This window comes from Dipodomys spectabilis, unplaced genomic scaffold (genome assembly GCF_019054845.1).
Source record: "Dipodomys spectabilis isolate Male_0828 unplaced genomic scaffold, ASM1905484v1 ptg000069l, whole genome shotgun sequence".
Classification (NCBI taxonomy): domain Eukaryota; kingdom Metazoa; phylum Chordata; class Mammalia; order Rodentia; family Heteromyidae; genus Dipodomys; species Dipodomys spectabilis.
The window spans coordinates 1,642,475-1,665,275 of NW_024870746.1; the positions used below are offsets into that span (position 1 = coordinate 1,642,475).

General features: G+C 39.3%; 1 protein-coding gene across 1 annotated transcript in view; it reads left to right on the forward strand.

Moving 5' to 3' along the window:
• Slamf1 (signaling lymphocytic activation molecule family member 1) overlaps positions 1–3,590 on the forward strand; it is a 36,040-nt gene extending 32,450 nt beyond the window's left edge. The window contains exon 7 of the mRNA XM_042681864.1: positions 2,533–3,590. Within this exon, the coding sequence (XP_042537798.1) occupies positions 2,533–2,583 (51 nt within the window). The 3' untranslated portion in view covers positions 2,584–3,590. The remainder of the gene's footprint in view (positions 1–2,532) is intronic.
• The last annotated feature ends 19,211 nt before the right edge of the window (positions 3,591–22,801 follow it).

The window sequence follows — 22,801 nt, forward strand, 5'->3', positions numbered from 1 at the left end:
CCTTAGGCCTATCATCACTGGGATCAGAGGCATGTGCCACTACATCCAGTCTCCCTTCCGTGGAGATGGCGTCTCAGGGACTTTTCTACTTACGCTGGCCTCAAATTGTGATACTCTCATTCTCAGCATCCAAGTATAGACTTGAACCACTAGCTGCTGGCTTTCTTCTGATAGGAATCTTTACTAAATGACCAGTAACAACATATTTTGAACTGAAATCTTGGCTCCATTTGGGTCATGTTACCAAGCATTCTAGAAGAGAGGTCAGGTTTACAGAGGCACGACAGAGGTTTACAGGTCATTGAAATACTACATCTATCCCTCTCCTTCAGGGCTCCTCTTGCTCAGGCACACTTTCAAATAAGCCTGGGCCAGTGCCCTATTTCAAATAGACCTTCACCTTGAGATCTAGTTTCTTGGGACCTTGTTATATTTAACAAAGAACAAAAATACAAATCTGACTTCAAAAGCCTGAAAAAATAATGTTGAGGTTTTAAATGAAGTTTAGGAAAGGAAAACTGGACATTTCACATCTGCAACGAATCCACTTTACTTTCCCATTCTCTTCCTTTTCCTTGATCTATAGGAAGTCTTTTTTTTAATTTTATTGTCAAGGTGATGTACAGAGGGGTTACAGTTACATAAGTAAAGTAGTGAGAACATTTCAGGTCAAACTAGTTACCCCCTCCCTCATTTCCCTCAACTTTGCCTCCCCTAACCCCCTCTCCTCCAATTGTACAGATCATTTCCAACATATTGCTTTGTGAGTATCGCTGTTGCATTAGTTCTACCTTTATCCTTTGTCTCACCGTTTTGTTGTTCCCCTTCCCTTCCCTAATTCAGATAACAATACCCAGGGTACCAAAAACAAATACAGTGACAACAGGGAATATACCATGGGAGGGGAACACAAAAGAAAAAAGAAACCACGTAGTACATTAAAAAAACAACAACAACCAAGAAAAATATCTTATGTCCATGTCTTGGAGTTGGTTTCTCTTAGCATCATCTTATATGGTCATACAAACATAGCTATTGAGCTGTTCTGCTCATCTAATAGTATTATCCTAGACATAAACTAATTATTACAAATGAGGGAAACCATGGGACCTATATTTCTTTGGGTCCGGCTTACTTCACTTAATATGATTTTTTTCCAAGTCTTTCCATATCCTTACAAATGGGGTGGTGTCACTCTTTCTGATGGAAGCATCTGGGTTGGTTCCATATCTTAGCTATGTTAAATAATGCTGTGATAAAATAGTTGTGCTGGTAGCTTTAGTATGGCCTTGTTTGTGGTCATTTGGGTAAATGCCCAGAAGTGGGATTGCTGGACCATAAGGGAGCTCTATATTCAGTCTTTTGACTGCTTTCCAGAGTGATTGAAAAAGTTTACACTCCCATCAACAGTGTAGTAGCATTCCCTTTTGGCCACATCCCTGCCAGCATCTGTTGTTATTAGATTTCTTGATTATAGCCATTCTTATTGGGGTGAGGTGGAATCTCAATGTTGTTTTAATTGCCATTTCTTTTATGGCCAAAGATATTGAGTATTTCTTAATGTGTCTATTGGCCATTCTTACTTCCTTTAGAGAAGTCCCTCTTTAAGTCTTTAGCCTTATTAATGGGATGGTTGTTTCTTTGAGAATTTTTTTTTGAAAATTTTAATTTTTTGAGTCCTAAGTATATTTTAGATATGAGGCCTTTGTCTGTTGTATGCCTAGTGAAGATCTTCTCCCAGTCTGTGGGCTTTCCATTGATCTTGCTAGCTATGTCTTTTGCCATGCAGAAGCTCTGCTGTTTAATACAATCCCATTTGTCTAACCTTTCTTTGAAAATTTCAGACTGTAGCAAGGAGCCCTAGACTTTCTGTTATACCTACAATCCTCTCCTCCCCTCTCTTTGCCCACTTCTTTCCCTCTTGTACTACTTTTTCCTTTGGGTCTTGCTGGCCATTTTTAAAGTGGAATAATTTTAAATGTTCTGGGCTTCTCTAAACTCTCCATACCTTTCTTACAAGAGAAAGGAAGAAGCCGGGAGCTGGTGGCTCATGCCTGTAATCCTACCTACTCAGGAGGCTGAGATCTGAGGATTATGGTTCAAAGCCAGCCCAGTCTCCATGAGACTCTTATCTCCAATAAACCACCAGAAAACTGGACCTGCAGTGGTGCTGTGGCTCAAGTGGTAGAGTGCTCGCCTTGAGCTGAAGAGCGCAGGGACAGCGTCGAAGCCCAGAGTTCAAGCCCCATGACCAACCAAGAGACAGAGAGAGAGAGAAAGACAGGGAGGAAGGTAGGGGGTATCCCAGTTCCCCAATGGCATGTTCGTGCCTGGAAGGAAGCTGTAGCTCTACTTACAGGAGACCTGAGCACTGCCACTGGCAATTCCCCATCTATGATAGACTCTGAGCAAGTATCTCTGCTACGTGATCTTAGAGACTCTTTCCTTTCCTGTGTAATGTTACTACATTCAAAGCCTGTAAGGCTAGCACATTGTCCCTCCACTCACAGGTTCCTTCTGCTTTGCCCACAGGAACCCAATCTCATCACAGTCTATGCCAGTGTGACACTTCCAGAAAGCTGACACCAGAGACATAGCCAAGAGACTTTCTGAAGAAAGATGGAAGAACCAAAATAAGCACTGAATGTGGCCCAGATTCACAGGTTCTCAAGGCAGACACTCTGCACATCTGTATGCTTCTCAGATCAACTCCTTGGTGATGCTTCTCCACATACACCTGTGAAATGAGCAAGAAAGCAAGGCTTTCCAAAGCTTCTATCTGTCCTTCAGCCAGCACAGACACAGAACAGAGAGCTCCTTGCTTGATACAGTGATCCACCTTTGCAGTATCTCAGATGCAATGAATACTGGGAGTCCAGACCAGAACACCTCATTCTTGGCTAGAAAGGATAATAAAGGCCAAAGACAGAAAGCCGAGACATCTTTTGCCTATCTCAGACAGATGGCCACTGGTCACCAAATCTGAAAAAGTTTACATTTTGACTGTCTGCGCTTTGTTCAGACAGCTGAGCCTGATGACCTGTGGACCTGATCAAGGCCCCGTGCCTCAGTTTCTCTCTCTGGACAAGGGTGAAGGGCGAATTCTTTATTATATGTAAAACACTGATGTTATTCTATAAAAGAAGCTAAGATAATCAGTATTTTATCTGTAAAATTCATGCTAAACTGAAAATGACTTTGGGGTTTGTAAGCTTCAAACAGTAGAATGGAAGCTTGAAAATAGAGATTAAAATAGAGATTTGGGGAGCCTCAAAGGACTTTGTCCCAGAGAGAATTTTCAGTTCTCAAAGTATGTGCTGAATGTTAGTTCTCTGTGGATTCCCTGGCTGACAAACCTAGCATCTTAGATAAGACTCCATCCTGGTTCTGATCCTACTTCATATCCCAGATCTTCTGTGGAGCTTCAGGCCAAGGCACTTCTTACTTCAAATCACACTTCTCTGTATGGAATTTATCTCCATGTAAAAAATTAAATTATTTTGACCCAACAGTTTCGAATGATTGAATCACTTATATTACAAACTGCAGGTAGAATCTCTTTTAATAAAGTTCTGTTTATTTTCTATCCTTTGCTTTTAGAAAGGCTATCTTTCCATTTATGTTCTTCTTTTTCCTTGTTCTTGTATAACTTCTGTGAATACTTCAGGAAATAACTATTGCACCATTACCTAACAAGGAACACCAATTCTCCAGCTCAAAATCTAGAGTCCTGTCACCTTACATCTTCTCTCTGTTTAGCCAGTTCACACATTTAGGTTCTCTCATGCTAGTACAAACTTTTGTAGCAGGAGTCATATTTGCAGCCAATAGCACTGACTTTGGATATTTGAATGTACAAAGTGAACCCACTGAAAAGATATCAGTTCTTTCAACTGTTTTCTACAAAAACATCTTTGAAAGGGAGCAAGATAAAGGAAGGGTAGGCTGTGATTAGGACCACAGCCAAAGTTACAAAGCAAATCCAAGAGTGAAGATGCTAAGCACCATAGTTTCATAGCTACCGTCCCCATTTCTAGACACACATTCCATCACTGCCTCACTTGAATCTGCTGGACTTACAAATAGCATTAACTTTTGCATTGTCTGCAACCAAAACAAGTACTCTAAGGCCCCTTCTTCGTCTTTTCATACCGGCTTCCAAAATCTGAGACTTGGGAGTGGCCAATCCTAGGTCACACATCTATGTCCTACCTCCAAGTAATGCTGAGAATGGGCTACCTGGCATATTTTTACTTTTTTAGTGGTTGATTGTCTCTGCCTTTTATGAATCAGAGAGTTCCTCCGACAGAAAAAGTGATGGTTAGGGTTCAGGTGCTGGACAGGAAAAAAGAAAAAGCCTACAAAATTATTCTTGTTTAAGTTTTGGTTCATTTGCTGTCTATCTTTTTTTTTTTATTGTTCATAGATCGTGAATTCAGGGCATTGGTACTGTCCCTGAGCTTTTTCACTCAAGGCTAGAGCTCTAACTCTTTGAATCAGGTCACCACTTGCATTTTCTGGTATGGTAATTGAAAATAAGAGTCTCATGGACTTTCCTACCCGGGATGGCTTCAAACCCTGGTCCTCAGATCTCAGCTTCCTGAGTAGCTAGGATTACTGGCTTAGCTGTCTAATTCTTAAAACTATGGGGCAACAAACAGGGATCTGTAAACCCTGAGCTATACGTGCTCATTCCTCTACTACAATTTAGATTTCTCTAGAAACTCAGCTTCTGACACAAGGGTTTTTTTTTTTTTCCTTCTTTTTGTTTTTGTTTTGCTTTGTTCTTGGTACCAGTTCTTTGGCTCGAACTCGGGCCTTCATGCTCTTTCTTGGCATTTTTACTCATGGCTGATACTCTGCCATTGGAGCCATACCACTGCTTCTAGCTTTTTGATGGTTTATTAAAGATAAGAGTCTCTCAGATTTGCCTTCTTGGGCTGGTTTCAAACCTGGATCCCCAGATATCACCCTCCTCAATGACGAGGATTTTAGTTGTGAGTATCCAGCAGCCAGCACCACTGCGTTGTTTTCTGTGGCTGAATTCTACCAGATGAAAGTGCAGAAACAAACAGGAGAAGCTATTCCCTCATAATTCCTGAATCCCCTAGGCTCCAAACCCTACTGGGGAAGGGTGGTTGTGTCTTCAAAGGAATACTTTGGGCCATTTATCCAACAATACTTGCACGATGCCACAACCCCAGGCCTGGGTCACAGGTAAGAATGAAATGAACCCCTTTCAGAGATGTTCTTGCCCTTCACCAGTCTTCCCCATAATTCCCTGCATGAGTCAGCACTTGCTTTTTCCTCAGGCTTTAACGGTAAAGAACGAAGTTGAGTCTTTAGAGTCAGAATTCCCCGCATTGCTACGCACGTTTTCTTTTGACCATGCCCATCTGAATTCTGGAGAAGTGAGGAGGAACCAGCCTACTCTCAGTCGTAAGGAATTTATGTTGTGAGACACACCTAAACTACACAAGTCCCAGGCTTCTACTTGTCACACAGGGAGTATGTGATGGTTATAGCACACACATGTTGATGGAAAATAAGTTTTCTGAAGCTTCTATTTCTACCCTTTTTCTTTTTTAAGATAGGCTCTTATTTTGTAGCCATAGACTGTCCTTGAATTTGTGATCCTCCTCCTGCAGCCTCTCAAATACTGGCATTAAAGATGTGTGCCACCATGCCTGGCTTACAGTTCTACCCTTCGGAAATAGAGAAAATAGAGTCATTTCACTAAGAAAATAGTACTTTGGTCTTACAGTTCCCAGCTGATTTATTAAGATAGAAGTATGGCTGTTTCATGGATTGGGCTTCTACCACTTCAGTTATGAGCACTGAGGGTGGTTCCTTTTTTTTGTCAGCCATTGGACCTGAACTCTGGGCCTGGGTGCTGTCCCTGAGCTCTTCAGCTCAAGGTGAGCGCTCTACCACTTGAGCTACAACACCACCTCCGGCTTTCTGGTGGTTAGTTGGAAATAAGAATCTCATGGACTTTCTTGTCTGGGCTGGCTTTGAACTGCACACTATCCTCAGATCTCAGCCCGTCCAGCAGTGGTGGCTCTTTTGATTGTTTGAGTTGTGAGATTTGTCTTTCTTAAGGGATGAACGTGAGTTAACTCACACCCATTCCACCAGCGCAGGAACCACTCTCTTACAAAGCATATAATTGTGTTTAAAGAGCATTTAATATTTTCATTGCCCAAATAATCCCCTCTCTAAACCACCCCGAATTCCACTTGTGGAGAAATCTAGAGCCAGACTTCCCAACAATGTCAACAGTGAAACAGTTGGCATTTGCGGCTGGATAGATTTTTGTCCTAAGGTGTTGCTCTGCTCACTGAAGGATGTTTAGTAGAATCCTTGGTCTTTACTTCCCAGATGCTAAGTAACACATCCCCTATCACTGATCATGACAATGAAAAGTGCATCTGTGGGCTGGGGGTATAGCTCAGTGAGAGTGCTTGGCTGGCTTGTGCAAGGCCTGGAGTTCAGTTCTCAACACTGGGGGAAAATGTGTCTTTAGACATTGTAAAATGTTCTCTGGTAGGCAAAACATTCCTCAGGTAAGGACCCCTGATGGAGAGCTATCTTGGTCCCTTGTCAGCTTTGAGTAGACTAGATACATGTCTATGTAACAAGAAGTAGGTCTTTCTAAAATCTTAATTTGGAAGCTGCCACCTGGGTCCCTTGAAGAATGGCTCAAACTGCCAAGTATGGTGGCTCATACCTGTAATCCTAGGTATTCAGGAGGCTGAGTCCATGAGACTCTGACAGGAAAGTTCCTGAGACTCTGATCTCCAGTAGTCCACCAAAAAGCCAGAAATAACTGCGGCTCAAGTGGTAGACTGCTAGCCTTGAGCCAAAAAAGCTCAGGGACAGTGACCAGGCCCTGAGTTCAAGTCCCAGGCTGGAACACACACATATACACAGAATGCCCCAAACCTGTCATTGTCCCAAAGTTATGCAAATACTAGAATTGCCTTAGAGGCTTTTAAAAAATATTTCTCACCACCCCACGCCAGATGAATTCTACACACTAGCCACAAGAGGGTGGTGTGACATTATAATCTACCCTACCTCAATATCACCACAACAGTGTCCTTCATATCTAAAAGATGTAAACTTAGCCATATACTCCTAAAACAGTAATTAGATTTCCATCGGCTTAGGACACTGTCAGGCCAGAGAGAGAGCTGCTCCTAGATAAGAAGGGCTACTGTGGATTGAAGACAGACTCTAATCACAGTTAACTACAATAAGGTTATTTCACCTTGAACTTTAACGAATAGTTTCTTAGTTCCTATGAAGTGTTAGAATTTGTTATCCAGTGGGAATTATAAAGACATGGGTAATTAAAACACAGTCATGTGTCACTTAACAATGAGTCCTTAAAAACTGCAGTTAGGCAATTCCATCGGTGAATAGCCATTACAGAGCATATTCATTCAAGCCTAGCTGGCATAGCTGACTAAATATTTACGCTATATAATATATGCATATCGGTATACATACATATATACATACATATTTGTGTCTATATTCATGTAGCAGGTGCTTATGTGTGTGTGTGGTCTATTGCTCCATGCTGATCAAAACAACATGAGTTTAAAATCAAGCACAAGAGAAACCCATGCAACCAAGATACATAGAAGCATATGTACATATAATATGCATACTGTTTTGCAGCAAACATTTTTCAGTAAGTAAAAGTGAGCAACCTAAAATAGTGATTTAGAAGCACATGAGCTACTGACATAGTCATTCATTATCATTATCAAGTATTACATACTGTACATAATTGCAATGCTATATTTATATATGTATCACAACAAATGTGATTTACGCATTATGCTACTGCTTAGGACTGCTACAACCTCATTAGGTGACGGGAATTTTTTTCAGCTCTGTTACAATCTTAAGGAGCCACTCTTGTGTGTGCAGTCTGTTGTTGACTCAAACTTCATTCTGTAGTACATATCTGTAGTACATACTTATTAGTAGGTAACTCTGTGATCTACTGGGATCAATTTGCAAATTGATTCCAAATTCTACTAATAATTACACTGGGGTAATTACAAGAACGTGTGATCACTTCAAAGATAGAGGAAGTGAGGGGTCCTCAACACAGAAGAGGTGCAGCCACCTTAAACTTCGGGAGTAAGGAAGGTAAGTTTATTAGAACAAAGTTTGAAGCAATGGAAATAGAGTAGAAAATTTCCATGAGGTCATCAAAGATGAGGCACTGTGTCTCAGAATTAAAATAGAATTGATATATATGAGCAATGCCTTCATGGAAGTCACACTTCGAAGGTGAGATTAGGAAGACAACAAAAAAAGGCAGGCCACAGATGCTACACCCACATTTAAAGGGCAGAGAAAATTAAAACACAGCCAATGATGCAAATAAGAATACAAGAGCAGAATACAAGAGCAGAAAATCTAAGGAAAACACAGCAATCACCTGCATCAGACACTGTTGTCAAAGAGAGCTTGGAAAAGGCCAGAGGATTTGGCAGCAGATTAGAGAAAGAAGGGGATATGTGAGGTAATTTAGAAAACAAGGAAGTAAAATAAGATACCTAAAATCCAGCAAAGATTGCTGTGCTTTCCCTCTTTTTTTTGTCAGTCATGGGGCTTGAACTCTGGGCCTGGGTGCTGTCGCTAAGCTCTTCAGCTCAAGGCTAGCGCTTTACCATTTGAGCCACAGTGCCACTTCTGGCCTTTTCTGTCTATGTGGTGCTGAGAAATAGAACCCAGGGCCTCATGCATGTGAGGCAAGCACTCTACCACTGAGCCACCTTCCCAGCCCCCCCAACAAAGATTGTTAAGTGCAATAAGCAGTGGTATTGTTTTCATTACCATTTTTTGCCCTACCCTAATCTTTTGGGGTCATAAAGCAGACACTTCTATTCAGAAGATGTGGATAGTTTGTGTTGGATGAGATCATGATGGCAATCAGTGCAATCCATACATTGGTCAAATTCAGAATCTACTAACACATCATAGTTCATGTGTCACAGCCTCAGGGAGTGAGGCAATGATGAGACTTCTGACAACTCAGAGTGCAACTTTGTTGTATAACAGAATATGGTGGCTTCACCTCTTGATGAATGCAAAGCCAATAAGCACACCAGGAGATAAAAGAGTGGAGAGTGGTTACTACTTAAAGAAAGTAACCAGAGCATTTACTTGCTAGAGATAATTCTTTTTTTTCTTTTTTTTTTTTCTTTTTCTGTGTGTGTGTGTGTGTGTGTGTGTGTGTGTGTGTGTGTCTATCATGGACTTGACCTCTGGGCCTAGGTGCTATCCCTGAGCTTTTTAGCTCAAGGCAAACACTCTACCACATGAGCTAGAACGCCACTTCCGGTTTTCTGGTGGTTAATTGGAGATAAGAGTCTCATGGACTACCCTGCCCAGGCTGGCTCTGAACCATGATTCTCAGATCTCAGGCTCCTTAGTAGCTAGGATTACAAGTATGAGCCACCAGCTCCTGGTGAGATTATTCTTTTATTTGGGGAAACTTTGACATGTCCATGCAGGAAAGACTTATCACATGTACAAGTGGGCACATTTCTAAGCATGCTGCTTGAGGTCATATATAACATATTCCAAAAAATAGTAGAAATGAATACCTCCAGGCAGAGAATTTAGTATTGTAACAAGAATATTTTTCTCTAGATTATCTAAATAGAATGACTTGAAATAACTAGCAATTTTGGTTACTTGTTTCAAGTTTTTTTGAAGGGCTTTATCTCACACAGACAAAAGACTAAAATAAAAACAACTCTGAAGTCACAATAAGAAACTTTTGGGAGGATTTTTTGGTGTTGGTCCTGGGCTTGAACTCAGGCCTGGAAGTATTCCCTGTGCTTTTTTGCTCAAGGCTAGCATTCTATCTCTTAAGCCACAGCTCCATTTCCAGCTTTTTGGTGATTAATTGGAGAGAAGAGTCTCATATACTTTTCTCCCCAGACTGGCTTTGAACTGTGATCCTCAGATCTCAGCCTCTGAACAGGTAGGGTTATAGGTATGAGCCACCAGCACATGGCACAGTAACAGAGTTTAAATGGGACAGTATCACCATCACCAACACCACACCCCGCCCCAGGTGATTACCCCTAGAAGAACCTGCCTACTGGCTACGTTGTTAGAAATTTCTTTAAATGGATGAAGCATCCATCCTTCTATTCTTCTCTCTACTCACCTCTTATATCAATAAAAGACTCAGACTCAGTTTCTCCTATAAAATATACCCAACACAAATCACTTCTGTAAACTCTCAAAGTGTGAGGATCCTCCCCATTGAGAAGCAAATGAGCAGTACTACAGTGGACATCTAGTAGACATCCTCTAACTAAATTCCAACAGTATCTACCTAGAAATAGCACCAGAGATTGACGGTTTAGTCCCTAAGATTGTGCCCTCACACTCTAAATGCCACTCAAAAGCCCCAGGATATTTTACCTGTGCTTCTGATGAACTGGTGATAAGCCAATCCCTTCGTGTCTTCAAATAATTTACTTGAGCAGCTTATGAAACTCAGAGAAATACACTCACCAATTTATTGTAACAAATATTATAAAGGTTGAAGATGAAATGATAGAGGTATGAGGTAAAGCTGGAGAGCTTCCATATCCTGTGAGCACCACTGTCAATGCTTAACCCCTACATAAACCTCTCCAAACTATGCCTCTGGTGTTACTGTGGAGCTCTCAATGCTAGCAAGCTTGAAGCAGAGACAACTATGAAGACAGGTTACTGGACAAAATGTTTAGGATCTAGTGCTAATAGACCAAGTGTGCAATCCTTGGCTTTTCTGTGCAGCATTCCTTTCATGAAATGGTCTATGATCAGATAACGTAGATCAGAGAGTTTCTTTCTGGCTCCAAGGGAGGGGAAAAAATAAGAGTTTTAGTTCTATGATCCATTTAGAGGAAGAGAAATTCTAGTTACTGTGGTCTGACTTGGGTAGAATTTATTGAGCAGAGCTATGCTAGTAACAGATTGACACATTTGTGTCTTTCCACAATGTCAAAATGTATTGAGCAACTTTACCAAGTATTTACAGTTTCACTTGGTAGTCATGATCCAAAGTCACAAGTACTCTATTCAATTCCAGTCTTATTACTAATATCTATAACACTCAGATCACACATAACACTTTACAGAATGATATATATTATAGAAGGGCTGAGAAAGAATTAAGGCAACAGAATTTACAGACAGCAAAAGAAAGATACAAAGTCATTTAGGGGTTTGAACAAAGCAGATCTAGAGGGCTTTGAAGTAGGCAGCATTATGTTAGAAAACATGGTATTGAAACATGGTATTGAAAATGTGGTATATATACGCAATGGAATTCTGTGCTTCCATCAGAAAGAATTACATTGCCACATTGGTAAGGAAATGGAAATACTTAGAAAAAAATTACATTAAGTGAAGTAAGCCAGATCCAAAGAAACATAGTCTGCATAGTTTCCCTCATTTGTAATAACTAGAATATGTTTATAAATCTGCAAGTTAATTCAATGAATAGTAAAAGACAAATGATTATACTTGGACATGATTAATTAAACAGTACTCTAAGCATCACACAGTGAAAACAAAGGAGGATGTTCTTAGGAGAGGATCATAATGGCTCAAAAGCTATGTGCATATGACCATATGAAATGATGCTTATCAAAATGAATGTCAAGAAACGGAAACAAGAGGTTTATCTAGTGTGCTGTTTACAATTTCCTTTTTATTTCTTTTTTTTCCTTTGGTTTTTTCCTGTTGTCACTGTTTTTTATTTCTATACCCTTTGTCTTGTATACATTTACTGATTTGAGGAAGGGAAGGGGAATCACAGAAATGGTAAGACAAAATGGTGAACCAATGCAACAGCGATACTCAATAGACACTACATTAGACTTTACAACTTGTGGGGGGGGGGATCAGAGAGTTGGGGAAGTGGAAGAAAATGAGAGAGGAGATAACATTGTTCAAAAAGAACTGTACTCATTACCTTACTTATGTAACTGTAATCCCACTGTATATCACCTTTACAATAAAATTTAAATTTAAAAATGGTATTGAGCTGAATGAATGTAGGGAAAGAGTCTAAGTTTATAACCATGGTTATGATAGATATACTGGATGGCCCAGGACAAGAGAGAAAGCTGATTGTCTTACCTCTACTTTTTCAGGTGAATGGTTTGCACTATCCATTGCTCTTTTGTTTTCTATAAGCTCTCAGGCTTATAGAAGCCATATCTTTGATATGGTATGATAAGGCCATGTGCCTATGTACCCCTGATTTAATTCAGTAAGTTTATAGATGGTAATTTTATTAGCATGAATAAGTTATTTGTCAGCCACATTACACTTATTCTGTATAGACAGTGGTTGTTCTTTTTTTATATAAGTTCTGTGTTGTCTGCATGTGGAGGTTATCTACTTGTCCAGACAAGAAGCTAAGTCATTCTGCCTTAGCACTTGAACTGAAAATAGAATATTCCAAGGAACATTGCTGTTTTATAAAATAGAGTAACTCAGGGAAAGTCACAGCATGAAATCTGATCTTTTTTTTTTTTTTGGGGGTCCGGTCATGGGGCCTGAACTCTGGGCCTGGGCGCTGTCCCTCAGTGTTTCAGCTCAACGCTAGTGCTCTACCACTTGAGCCACAGTGCCACCTCTGGCTTTTTTCTTTTTGCTTATGTGGTGCTGAGAAATTGAACCCAAGGCCTCAGGCATGCAAGGCAAGCGCTCTACCACTGAGCCAACTTCCCAGCCCTGAAATCTGATCTTCTATACAATAGTAATTTAGGGAAGAAAGACCCTGCTCTACAGAGGAAAAAGTAGCAAGTAAAAGAAGAAAGACAAGAGAAGGTCACAGAGCTAGAAAGACCTGGCTTTCTGATTGCTGATTCTGAGGGCTAAAGCACTCCGAGATTATAGGAAATATCAAGTCAGAAACAATGGAAAAAATCACAATCTCTCACAAGTACTAGTCTCATTCTTCTCTTTGAAGTTGAGTAAAATAAAATCTAATCTTTTTATCTTAAAACTCTTTGAACATTGGTTCCATAATTTCTACTCCTAACAATCTGTAATTATCTAATAAACAAAATTATCCTCTTGTTTTTACCACTTATTTTGCCAGACATTTGTATGTAAATTAGGATTGGGGGGTTCCGCCACTGCTTAACAGAAAAGACAAGGAAAGTCAGGGGAGGTTTTAAAGTAGTTTTTGTTGCTGTGCTCTTCCATCTTGGCATAGAATCTATTGAAGGCCTGTATATAGTAACAAGATTCCTTATGACATTCCCACATGCATACAGTATACTTGGACCACAATCACCCCTCCATTGCTCTTATCTACCTCTTCTTCCCCACTTGAGCCACAGCGCCACTTGCGGTTTTCTAGTGGTTTATTGGAGATAAGAGTCTCACAGACTTTCCTACCTGGGCTGGCTTTGAACTGTGATCCTCAGATCTCAGCCTCCTGAGTAGCTAGGATTACAGGCGTGAGCCACCGGCGCCTGGCTTCAAGACCTTTTCTTTTCTCTTTTTCATTCTCTCTTTCTTTCTCAGCTTCCACATATGAGAGAAAACATTCAATTCTTCCTTTTGTGGGATTGGCTTATTTCACTTAATATGATGCTCTCTCATTCCCTCTATTTTCCAGCAAACAACATAATTTCATTCTTAATGATTGAGTAAAACTCTATTGTGTATATAGACTTTTTAAATCCATTTATCCACTGATGGATACCTAGACTATCTCCACATATCTGATCAGCAGTGCCAGAATAAAATGAGTATTCAGGTATTACTACAGGGAGCTGACTTTGCTTCTTTGGGGTATGTACCTAGAAGTGGTATTACTATATCATATGAGAGTTCTATTTTCTTTTCTCTCTCTCTCTCTCTCTCTCTCTCTCTCTCTCTCTCTCTTTTATTGTGAAAATACTATACAGAAGGGTTACAATTACATGGGCAAGATAATGAGTACATTTCTTATCAAGCATTGTAGCCTCCTGTTTTGTTTCCCCTTCCCATCCTTTCCCATCCTCCCCCCCACCCCCCACCCCCAGTTCTATTTTCTTAAAGGAACCTCCATACTAATTTCTGTAGTGGCTGCACTAGTTTATATTTCTAACAACTGTGTATCCTTTCCCTTCTCTTTTTGCAGGTATTCACTGTTGTTTGTTTTCTTGATAATAGCCATTCTGACTGGAGTTTGAATTTCAGAGTAGGAGTTTGAATTTCACATATACACAAGAACAGAAGTTTATATGCATACATACATATCCACATATTTCATTTGGGAACTTTAGATCTATTTTTTTATTACAAGTAGATACAAAGTGCCTAAGGGTATACAAAACAAAACTAAATTTAAAAAAAAAGAACCTCGGGGAAGGGAGGGAGGGAGGGGATGGTAGGGGGAAAACAATGGAGGGGGTAACAATGTTCAAGAGGAAGTGTACTCATAACCTCACTCATGTAACTGTAACCCTCTGTATAGTAGCTTTACAATAAAAAAAAAAAATAAAAAAAATAAAAAAACTAAATTTAAGCTTTTTTACACAAGTGAAAAGCCAGGGAAATAAAATGTATGGCTGTATATTTTTAAATATACATATTATTGTTAACTCTATCTGGTGTTGAAACTTAATAGTTTACCAAAAATTGTATCTGATCCAACTACATGTTAGGATTATGGTGGACAAAACTGATGGAATCCTAATCAACAACCTGTAACAAGAAAGTATTATAAAATTCCTATGATCTTCAACTAAGTACTCTTGCTATAACTTTTTTCATTAAAACTCTTAGGGAATAAAACAGACTTTACCACTATTTCAACAAAGAATTCATAAACATTTATAATTTAATCTTCAAGTTCAACAGTGAAAACTTAAAGCTCTAAGTATTTCTTCTGCTCTGAAACTATCTTTGGTTATGACTAACTTTTAAAACTTATTAAAGACAATCAATGTAATTTCAGGTTGTTTTTGTCTTCAGAGCACTCATGTTTTTCATCCCATTTCAAAGCAGTAAGGCAAGAGGAGTGGCGGAGGGGTGGAGCTTTTTGTTTTGTCTCCCATGCCATATCTACCCAGACCACTTTCAAAGGTTTTTATCTTGCCACTTTATCATTCTAGTCTCCAGCATTCTCTTGGTTCTTTTTTCTTCCTGATCACCACTGAAACACTAGTGTGTGCTTGGGGTGGCTTTGTTTTTTCCTTTCTCTCATCTCAATTGCCCAACCCTTTGCTGTTGAATGTGCTCTGTCAGGCTGAGCTCTCTGCCTGCCACTAGCTGTCCACCAGCGTTTCCTCTGTTAAGCTAACACCATCCTTTTTAAAATATGGTTCTAGCTATTTGCTACTGAAACTTAAGTACATCCCACTCTCACCTACTTTGAAAACTGGCTGTCCCTCACAATGTTCCTGGTCAATTCCCCAGACCCACTAGGAATGGGCGAATGTTATCAATCTGCCTTCTCAACTAATTCCTTTCCCTTCTTTCATTAAATGCATGTGTATGTGTGTGAATGCATATAGGAGAACCTTACTGTTTTTATAGCTTTCTCCAAGCAACTTGAGAAAATACAAGTCATCCTCAGCTGCTGTTACATCTTTCTGATCAACTGGTAAGAACACAACCTTTTCTGTGTTCTCATAACCCCAAAATAGGTTGCCACAGGTTGATATTTTTAATGCTTATTTTCTTCAGTTCCACTTGCATGCGGAGATCAAAATTTTTTGCAGAGTTTTTCCCTTCCCTCACTGATATTAATCTTTTTGGCTATCCCTCATGATGCTGCTGGTGGTATTTTAAAGCCACCATCTATTAGATAAGCAACATCTAAGCTTATAGCCCTGCAACTGGGTGTTTGGCAAGATTTCATAAGAAGTAAACAGAATTAAAATTTTTTATTTCAGAACATTCAAGGTTCAAGCACATAGTGAGAAATTCATATAGTAACACACATATCAGAGGTCCATGCAGTCTTGCTTAGACTCTCCTGTCTTTTGTAAATTGAATACAGTAAGAGGGAGAAATCATGCAGAACTAATGTCTGCTTCCTGGAATATCATTCCTTGTGACTTGTGGAGACCTTGACTAATAGCTGCTGCATTTCCAGTCACTGGCCCTAATTATTATGTTGTTCCTTTGCTGCCTTTATCCCAGACCCTTTTCCAAGTTTTCTCTTCCTAAGCTAATTATCACCAATTCCTAAACAATTTCTCATTCAGAAATGTTTAATATCATTCTGAAAATGAACTTGTGCACTCAATCGATAATAGTCATGTGTCTCTTGTGTTCTGTGCCTGATCTTTTATCATCACTTACCACTTTTCCAGATCATCAGTGTTTAAATGTTACTTATTAGTAACAGTAAGGTTAAAAAACACTAGTATTAGTGAAAGCACTTCAAATATTTTTACTGAGTCTCCAAAATAAATGTAAGAAACTATTTTGATTATCTTTATTTTATAGATGAAGAAACAGACTTAGAGCACTTAAGAAATCTGAGCTTGGTAAGACAGCAGAGGGCAGGGTCAGAGCCCTCCATAGCCCCTTCCACACCTCCATCTACTTTCATCACACACAAGTATAAAGCGCCTTTCCTTGTTGCCCTTATAAAGTACGACTTCCTCATTTCACTCTCCTCTTGACAGTTTTATCATAAACTTCAATGAATAAGAAATGTACTCATTATCTTGTCCATGTAATTGTAACTCCTCTGTACAATATTTTCACAATAAAAAATAAAATAATTTAAAAAAAAACTTCGATGAAATGACCACATAGGTAAAATTTTAGAGTCTGTTTATGCTATTTTGTTTAGGGTTGATTACTTAACTCAAATTCTAATTTTTGCTTAACACTATAAAAACTGTAAAGACTCTCATTTCCCTTTTGGTTATTTGCAGAATTAAAAATGTCTCAATAGTCTTCTCTTACTTAAATGCTTCCTTGTTTGGATTTCATGATACTGCTTTAACAGTTCTTCCTTTGTTTGCTTTTCTTTCACTCAGTTACTGCCCACAAGGTTTTGTCCTTAGTTTTTATTTTTTTCATGTACACTTTCTTCAATGTATTCAATGTAGAGAATTCTTCAATGTAGAATTGAAGGTGTTCACAAAACAAGACTCAAATGCAACTGAGAGAATGAAGAGAAGATCTAAAAATGAAAACTTACTACCAAAATTTAAAATTCAAGTAAATAGCTAAAAAAAAAAAAGCATAATGGACATACCTGAAAGATCATGTTAAGAAGTCAACATAAGGAATTCCAATTCCATATGGAATTCCATTAAGAACTCTATCCAAATGCAAAGCAAAAATTTTAAAAATTAAAAAAAAACAAAGTTGGGAGGTATTAATTCAGCAATGTGAAGCATTAGAAATTAAAATTAAAGAAATTACATTAAAACTTAGAATCTCCAGCTGAACACAAGTCAGCAAAGAAGCAAAAATCAAGGAACTAGAAGAAACTGTCCTGTGCCAAAGATACACTTAGACCATCAGACTGCAAATAAAGAAAATGCAGGAATATTTAAAGAAAGCACATCAGGATCCATCCTGGTAGAAAGAAAATAATAAATATTTCTTGACAGAAAGATTAAACAATAAGAATCAAGATGGTAAATCTTGTTTGTAAATCTAAATTAAAATAATTACTATTTAAGAAAATATATTTTCATGAACTCAGATATATACCAGCCAGGTATACTTTTAAAAATTTATTTGAGGGGAACTTTTTCTCAAGGGCCTCTTAAATGTTCTGAAATTTTATTAGTCTCTCAAGATGATCTCTCTCTTTCCTGGACATATATGGCAAAAAGATGTATAATCCCACTTGAATAGTTTGTTTCTTGTCATGCCAATGTGATTGTGTCCAAGTTCTTAACTGTCATAATGAATATGTGCAGTTATAAAAGAAGCCTAGTAAATTGACTCAACCCCATATTTACTATTGGGAGACTGAGACCTGAGGATCCAGTTACAAAACCAGTCCAGGCAGGCAGGAAGTTTGTGAAGCTCTTTATCTCTAATTAAATACAAAGAGTTTTCACTGGAGCATTTTTTTCATGCTTCTCCATAATGTGGCAATGTCAGGTCCCTCAGTGCTGGATTACTTTTTGCAAACTGGCATCAGACTGCCATCCTCCTAATTTCCACCTCCTGAGAAGCCCTTGTCAGCAACCTTTCACTGAAATCCTCCTCTTTAGAAGAAAACCAGCTGCTCACCTTGAGCAGCTTCTGTGGGTTTCATATCCAGTGCCATTTGAGTTCTGAGGCTTAAGGTGTGATTCCCTCTGCTTTGTTTTCTGGCTCTGTCTCTTTCCTGCACAATTCAGGCTGAGGATGACCACAAGTCGGAGGTACACCTGCTCATCCCTCAAGCTGGTCTGGGAAGTGATACTCAAGAGACAAAGTGACTTGTTCTATCCTTGAATATACAATGTGCTGGGCTTCCTCCCCTCTCATTCTTCCCCTCCCCAGTTCCAGTGCCACTGTGGGCAGGAAGCATCTCCACATCCCCACCTCCATGGTACCACTGCAGAAGATCCAGGAGAGCAAAGAGAATAGGTACTGTGCCACGGGGCATGAGGAGGGACTGCCTTCCGCTGAGCCTGAGCTCAGGGAATACAAAACTGTGGCTAAGGATGGGAAGTTTTTCTGTTTCCTTATTTTTATTTTATTGTTATTGTAGAGTTGGTATACAGAAGAGTTACAATCTAGTGAATCAGGTAATGAGCACAATTCATTTTGAACCATGTCTCCCCTTCCCTTTCTCTCTCCCAGTTTTTCCATCCCATCCCCACAGTTCATTTTCCACATAGTGTCCAGTGAGTGCCACTGTTGTATTTGTTTCCCCTTTGTTCCACCTCTTCTGTGCCCTTCTTACCCTTCCAAATACAGACAAGACAAAAGGAAAAGAAACAAAACAGCAACAACAGCAACTAAAACATATCTCATGATTCCTTTTCTTGGAGTTCATTTCACAAAATATTATTTTATATGGTCATATGCAAATAGCTATTGAGCCTTTGTCAACCATTCCTATGCATATTCTCCTTTAGCTCCCAGTGTGTGAATGTCTAGAGTCCTATATAATTTATCATGTCCCAGTGTGTGTATATATACATATATATATATATGATAGATGGGATTTCATCAAACTGAAGAACTTCTGCATGGCTAAGAACATAGCTAGCAAGTTAAATAGAAAGTCCACTGAATGGGAGAAGATCTCAACTAGTTATACATCAGACAAGGGCCCCATATCTACAATATACTCAGAGCTCAAAAAATTAAACCCCTCAAAAATAAACCCTCAAAAACTCAACAACCCAGTCAATAAATTAGCCAAAGACTTAAAGAGAGACTTCTCAGAGGAAGAAGTAAAAATGGCCAATAGACACATGAAGAAATGTTCAGCATCTCTGGCCATAAAGAAACACAAATCAAAACAACATTGAGATTCCATTTCACCCCAGTTAGAATGGCCATTATCAAGAAAACTATAACAAATTCTGACGGGGATGCAGCAATAAGGGAACTCTATTACACTATTGGTGGGAATGTAAACTTGTTCAACTACTCTGCAAAGCAGGATGGGGGTTCTTCCAAAGACTAAACAGAGTTTCCCCAATCCCACTCCTTGGCATTTATCCCACAGAACACTAACAAAGCCACACTAAAGCTACCAGCTCAACTATGTTCATTGCCAAGATATGGAATCAATCCAGCTGCCCTTCAGTGGACGAATAAATCAAGAATGTGGTAGTATATATACACAATGGAATTCTACTCATCCATCAGAAAGAACAATATTGTACTATACATAAGGAAATGGAAAGACAGAAAAAATTACATTAAGTGAGGCAAGCCAGAGCCAGAGAAACATAGGTTGCATGGTTTCCTTCATTTGTGGTAACTAGAATGCACTTATAATTCTACAAGTACACGCCCTGAACTCTTTTTTGCTCAAGGCTAGCACTCTACTGCTTAAGCCACAGTACCACTTCCAGCTTTTTCTGTGATTGATTGGAGATAAGAGTTTCATGGAATTTCCTGCCTGGGCTGGATTCCATCCATGACCCTCAGATCTGTCTCCTGAGTAGCTAGGATTACAGGCATGAGCTACCAGCACCCAGCAGGAATTTATTTATTTATTTATTTACAGTATTGGGGTTTGAAGTCAAGGCCTTGCACTTGGTAAGGAGACACTCCACCAACACCTTTTTGTGTTGGTTATTTTCAAGATAAATAAGGGCTTCCTTTAAGCCAATTCAGCCTAGACTATGATGCTCCTAATTGTGCTTTCCTTTGTCATTAGAATGACAGGCACACACCACATAGCCAGTCCTTGTGCTTACTCCATAACTTGGGATGACAGGCATTCACCACCCTGTCTAGCCATTAACTGAGATGAAATTTTGCAAAGTTTAATGGCTTCAAACTCAATCCCACATCTCAACCTACCACGTAGCTAGTAGTTACAGGCTTGGGCCACCATCAACGCCTCTAATTGAAGATTGCTAAAAACATAGCCAAAAATTTCACAGAAATAGAGGAAGGCACAAGCCAGCAGGGAAGGGAGAGAAAAGAAATTGGATACAAAATCAGGCTTTCAGTTCCTACACCTTCACGTTTTTCTCTTTTTCTTCTATATGCAACTAATACAAAATATATGCATGGTTTTGTACATATAGACACATATTTCAAGAAGATACATTTGCTAATATATGAAAGCAATATGATTTATTCTTGTGAAACACAATATAACTAAATTGGGAAACGGCATTTTTATTTCCAGGCATTCTTTAGTCCCAAGCAGCTGCCCAGTTCACTATATCTTCATAGAGACAGCTGTTTAATATAAAGCAACCATATATGGGAAATGACCCTTCAAAGGCACACCCCCAGGGATCTGCTTTCTCCAATAGGCCCTACCTCCTAGTAATCCATTCAGACCGCAACCCCTCAATAGTGCCACCTGCTACGGAACCTCTGAAAAGGTTGTATGTACGTATGTATGTGTGTATATATGTATGTGTGTATGCATGTATGTATTTACTTGCTTGCTAATTACTTTTGGTAGTACTGGAGTTTGAACTCTGGGCCTGTGCTTGCTAGATAATATTGTTCTACCACTTCAGTCTACCACTCCAGTCTAAGAAGATTTTGTATCTAGATCATAACATCAGTCTTTCTCAATACTATACAAATCTGTTGAGCCCAGCTTCAAATTGCTTGCTTTCTGGCCCCAATAGTTATTCTCACTCATTACTACTCCCTGACATACACCCTCTTCACAAGGCTACTTTTCTGAGAAGGATGGGGACCCTCTACTAAAGAACAGTAGTGTGTTATATCTAGGTCAGTCACAGTTAAGCTTACCTCTGTACGCTTACCATCTCTTATCTTCATGAGCTTCAGTCTACACCAGTGTTGACATCTGCCAGCTTTTACCCCAGAATTCACTGTATAATCTTGGGAAAAATCACTTCTGCTCTGCTGAGCCTGATTCCTAGCTACAAAATAGATTAAGTAGTCTAAAAGTCCCTGTTAACTTCAAATTTTATAAAATGCTTATTATGTCCCTAATTAAAGGTCTAATCATAATCATAATATTTAATTATAATAACATACATAAGCCGGGTGCTGGTGGCTCACACCTGTAATCCTAGCTACTCAAGAGGCTGAGATCTGAGGTTCAAAGTCAGCCCAGGCAGGAAAGTCCGTGAGACTCTTATCTCCAATAAACCACTAGAAAACCGGAAGTGGCACTTTGGCTCAAGTGGTAGAGTGCTAGCCTTGAGCTGAAGAGCTGAGAGACAACACCCAAGCCCAGAGTTCAAGCCCCACGACCAAACAAAACAAAACAAAAAGTAATAATATACATAAAATAAGTATATAGACCAGCCCCTGGTGTCTCATGCCTGCAATCCTAGCTACTCAGGAGGCTGAGATCTGAGGATTGCAGTTGAAAGCCAGCCTAAGCAGGAAAGTCTGTGAGACCCTTATTTCCAAATAACCACTGGAAAACTGGAAATGGAGCTGAGCTCAGGGACAGTGCTCAGGCCCTGAGTTCAAGTCCTGTGACTGACGAAAAATAAAAATAATTATTATTATTTTATAATGTCATTAGTTACTTATGGAATTACATATGTAGTAGTTATATGCAGAATTATATAACTCTTAGCGTATATTTTCTTTCTTTTTTTTTTTGGGGGGGGGTCTGGTCATGGGGCCTGAACTCTGGGTCTGGGCGCTGTCCCTCAGCTCTTCAGCTCAAAGCCAGCGCTCTACCACTTGAGCCACAGCGCCACTTCTGGCTTTTTTCTTTTTGCTTATGTGATGCTGAGGAATCAAACCCAGGGCCTCGAGCATACAAGGCAAGCGCTCTACCACTGGGCCACCTTCCCAGCCCATCTTAGCGTATATTTTCTAAGATGATATATATATGATATTATATCATATATTAATGTAATAATAATACAATTTAATTATATAATTGTATATTGTATCATAACCATGAAGGAATTTATAGGCTAATTATTAATTAATGATCTGATAACTCAACTATTTTATATATGATTATAATTGTATAATAATTGCTACCACTTATTAAACTTGTATTAAGTGTCAAGATAGTCTAAGTCTTTCCTGTACTCTATCATCTTTTGCCCAATAATGCTAATTCACTCTGCAGATCTGTCTCAGCTTGTTGTGAGTTCCTTTCAGGAAACCTCCAACTCACCCTGGCCTGGGTGAGAGGCCACAC